Source organism: Tarenaya hassleriana, unplaced genomic scaffold, assembly GCF_000463585.1.
Source record: "Tarenaya hassleriana unplaced genomic scaffold, ASM46358v1 Cleome482, whole genome shotgun sequence".
In the NCBI taxonomy this organism is placed as follows: domain Eukaryota; kingdom Viridiplantae; phylum Streptophyta; class Magnoliopsida; order Brassicales; family Cleomaceae; genus Tarenaya; species Tarenaya hassleriana.
Window position 1 is genome coordinate 43,228 of NW_010967521.1, and position 3,762 is coordinate 46,989.

At 44.8% G+C, this 3,762-nt stretch overlaps 1 protein-coding gene across 1 annotated transcript; it reads left to right on the forward strand.

Moving 5' to 3' along the window:
* The first annotated feature begins 241 nt into the window (after positions 1-241).
* LOC104825742 lies at positions 242-2,096 on the forward strand. The gene is made up of 2 exons (XM_010558112.1): positions 242-1,762; positions 2,064-2,096. The coding sequence occupies exons 1-2, from the start codon at positions 242-244 to the stop codon at positions 2,094-2,096; spliced, it is 1,554 nt and encodes a 517-aa protein (XP_010556414.1).
* The last annotated feature ends 1,666 nt before the right edge of the window (positions 2,097-3,762 follow it).

Here is a 3,762-nt window from a genome sequence, read left to right on the forward strand (position 1 = left end):
GGGGACTAGGCAATTTCGGTGTTAATCTAGATTTTTGCTAGGTCACCATTTCGTGGGTTACTACTTGGGATCACTTTGCGTTATTGCTTTCTTTTCACTGCTCTTGGCCCGTCCTTGCTTCCTTTGTGCGTAGGTCCTTTGGTGTATGACTAGAAGCACAACCGACAAAGATAGACTTATCTTCGACTCAGAAATCGAAAGGACCGCACGTTTCAACCAAAAGCAACAAAGGATAAGAAGAATGGCCGAAGAAGCCTTGAGAGGAGACAATGCTCAAAGGGGTCAGCCCCAAGAGGCCCCTAGGACGCTTCGAACATACACACAACCGAAGCACACACAACTACTCTCTTGCATTAACAAGGACCCGTTGGAGGACTTCGAACTCCAACCACAATGCATCCAAATGCTCAACAATATGAGTTTTCGGGGTAGGCCCAATGAGGATCCAAACGCTCACCTTACAAACTTCAAGATGAATTGTAAGGCGATAAAGAAAGGGCCGGGCATAACTACGGATGATGTGCTCCTTGAAGCCTTTCCCTATTCCTTAATGGAGAGAGCACGAGATTGGCTCTACACCCTCGAGCCAAACTCCATCTCGTCATGGGATGAGATGGAGGAACAATTCCTAATGCAATATTACTCGCCCACCAAGACTCAACATGCGAGGAACCGGATAAATTCTTTTGTACAAGAAGATGGAGAGAATCTACATGATGCATGGGAACGCTTTAAAGAGTACCAAAGGATGTGCCCTCACCACGGTATGGAGCGAGATTATCTACTATCCATCTTTATCCATGGGTTGAAAGATGACACGAGATCATGGATTGATGCGGCGTGTGGGGGTGACATCTATGATATCCCCTTTCAAGAGTTGGAAGCAACGATTGCGAAACTAGCTAAGGGACGCAGTCACACATCTAATGAGTTTAGTAGAAAGAGCTCAACAAAGGGAGATATCGGAGAAAACATTGCACTCAAAGCAGTCTTGTCACAACTTGAGGAGATAAAACTCCATCTAGCCGGCAATAAGCAAGTGGCTGCGATAGAGGAGCATGGTTCAACACAAATCCAACCGGGAATGTACTTAGTTGATCAAGGAGTGGAGGAAGCAAACTATGTTGGTCCGAACCAATTCAATCATCCTTCGAACCTCTATCATCCCGGGCTAAGAAACCACCCGAACTTCTCTTACAAGAATCCGACGAATGCATTGAACACTCAGTCGGGGTTTCAACGAAACAACCAAGGACCCCCAGGATTCCAATCTAAGTTCCAGCAACAATCCCAAGACAATCAAGGTTATCAAGGAACTTCAAACTTCAGAATGCAACAATCACAATCCAAGGAGCAAGATCCTGAAATTAAAGATATGCTCATGCAAATTCTTCAAGGCCAAAAATCACAAGGTATTTCCATTGGGAACATTGAGGCTGAACAAGTTGCATTCAAGAAGCAAATGGATGGAGTACACGCTCATTTGAAGATCTTGGATAATCAAGTGGCACAACTTGCCTCATCCTCTTCATCAAGGCAACAAGGAACTCTCCCGGGAAAGAACGAAACAAATCCTCGGGAGCACATTAATGCGGTGGAGCTAAGGAGTGGAAAGCAACTTCCCGAAATCACCCCTCCTATGGCCGAAAGGGGACCAACACCACGGCTAACAAGGGAGGAGAAAGGCAAAGCGATAGAGGAGAGCACTCCTAAGGTGGCCGAACAAGAGAAAGAACCCGTCTACATTCCACCGCCACCTAAGGTACCTCCAATCCCTTTTCCTTCTCGTTTAAAGAAATTCAATGAGGAAAGTCAATTCGGGAAGTTTGCGGAGATGTTAAAGAAGATGGAGATTACAATGCCCTTTCACGAGGCAATTCTCCAAATGCCCTCCTACGCAAAGTTTTTGAAAGATATTTTGACGAAGAAAAGGGTTGTGGAGAAAGAAACAATAGCTCTTAGTACCGAGATTAGTGCCGCAATCACGAAGCATGAACTTCCCCCGAAGATGGCTGATCCGGGAAGTTTCTCTATCCCTTGCAAGTTGGGAAATATTGAGATAGATCGAGCCTTATGCGATCTTGGAGCAAGCGTGAGTTTAATGCCCTTGTCAATCTACAAGAAGTTGAATATTGGTGAGCTAAAACCTACAAGAATGGCGTTGCAATTAGCGGATCGATCGGTCAAGTATCCAGCGGGAATACTAGAGGATGTACCTTTGAAGATTGGTGGGTTCTATGTGCCGGTTGATTTCGTTGTGCTTGACATGGATGAAGATTCCAAGGTTCCGATTATTTTAGGCCGACCATTCTTGAGTACCGCGGATGCGGTGGTGCATGTCCGAGCGGGGAGATTAACCATGAAGATTGGGGATGAGACCGTAGAGTTCACCCTCGATCAAAATTTGAAGCAACCCTCCACCGATGATTCAATTTGTTTTGTTGATATTTTGGAAGCAATGGCCGGAGAGGTAATGGAAGAATTCCGCGAAGTTGACCCCCTAGAGATATCACTTATGGCCGCGGGAGAAAGCTTATACAGCAATTGGGAAGAGATTGAGGTGATCAAACGAGCATTAGACGAAGGAAAGGAGCCAGAAAATGAGGAACAAACTTTACGGGCGCCCAGCTCGATTTTTCGGGCCATCAGCTCATTTTCCCTGAGCAAAACACAACTTTGCTCAGAGAATTCAGGCTATCCGCCCAATTTTTCCAACTATAGCCCGAAAAATTCTGATGAAGAACAAAGTTGCGGTGACTCGGACTTGACCATTTGTGCCTTCAATGACATACCCCGAGAACCAAGGAAGACGTCTTCTACCGATTGGGACCCTGAACAAGCCCCGAAGTTGGAGTTAAAGCCCTTACCACAAGGGCTTAGGTACATATATCTTGGCTCTAACTCTACATACCCAATCATTGTCAATGATGCATTAACCGAAACTCAACTCGAGAAATTGACAACATTGCTCAAGCAATATAGAAGAGTCCTAGGGTATACGTTAGAGGATATCAAGGGTCTTAGTCCTTCACTATGCATGCACCGCATTCACTTAGAAGATGAAGCTAAGTCATCCGTGGAACATCAACGTAGGCTAAACCCTATCATGAAAGAGGTTGTCAAAAAGGAAGTCTTGAAATTGCTAGATGCAGGGATTATCTACCCGATTTTCGATAGTGCGTGGGTTAGCCCGGTACAAGTCGTGCCCAAAAAGGGAGGTATCACGGTCGTTCCTAATGAGAACAATGAACTCATACCAACAAGGACAATTACGGGATGGAGGATGTGCATTGACTATCGCAAGCTAAAGAAAAACACCCGTAAAGACCACTTCCCTTTACCATTCATTGATCAAATGTTAGAAAGACTTGCATTGCATTCATATTTTTGCTTTCTCAATGGCTATTCTGGATTCTTCCAAATTCCAATTCATCCTAGCGATCAAGAAAAGACAACATTCACGTGCCCCTACGGTACATTTGCATATAGACGCATGCCATTCGGATTATGCAATGCACCGGCTACATTTCAAAGATGCATGATGGCTATTTTTTCTGATGTGATTGAAGATATCATGGAGGTGTTCATGGACGATTTTTCGGTCCATGGACCCTCCTTTGATGCGTGTCTAACCAACCTTCATCGAGTGTTAAACAGGTGCAGCAAGGCAAACTTGGTTTTAAATTTGGAAAAATACCACTTTATGGTGCAAGAGGGCATCGTGCTTGGTCATAGGATTTCGGATAAAGGGATTGAGGTTGA

Bases quoted from the DNA above. Each gene is read 5' to 3' on its own strand.
- LOC104825742 (XM_010558112.1), top strand. From the start codon at position 242: ATGGCCGAAGAAGCCTTGAGAGGAGACAATGCTCAAAGGGGTCAGCCC. The intron at 1,763-2,063 runs GTACCTCCAATC...ATATTGAGATAG, and splicing joins ACATTCCACCGCCACCTAAG to ATCGAGCCTTATGCGATCTT.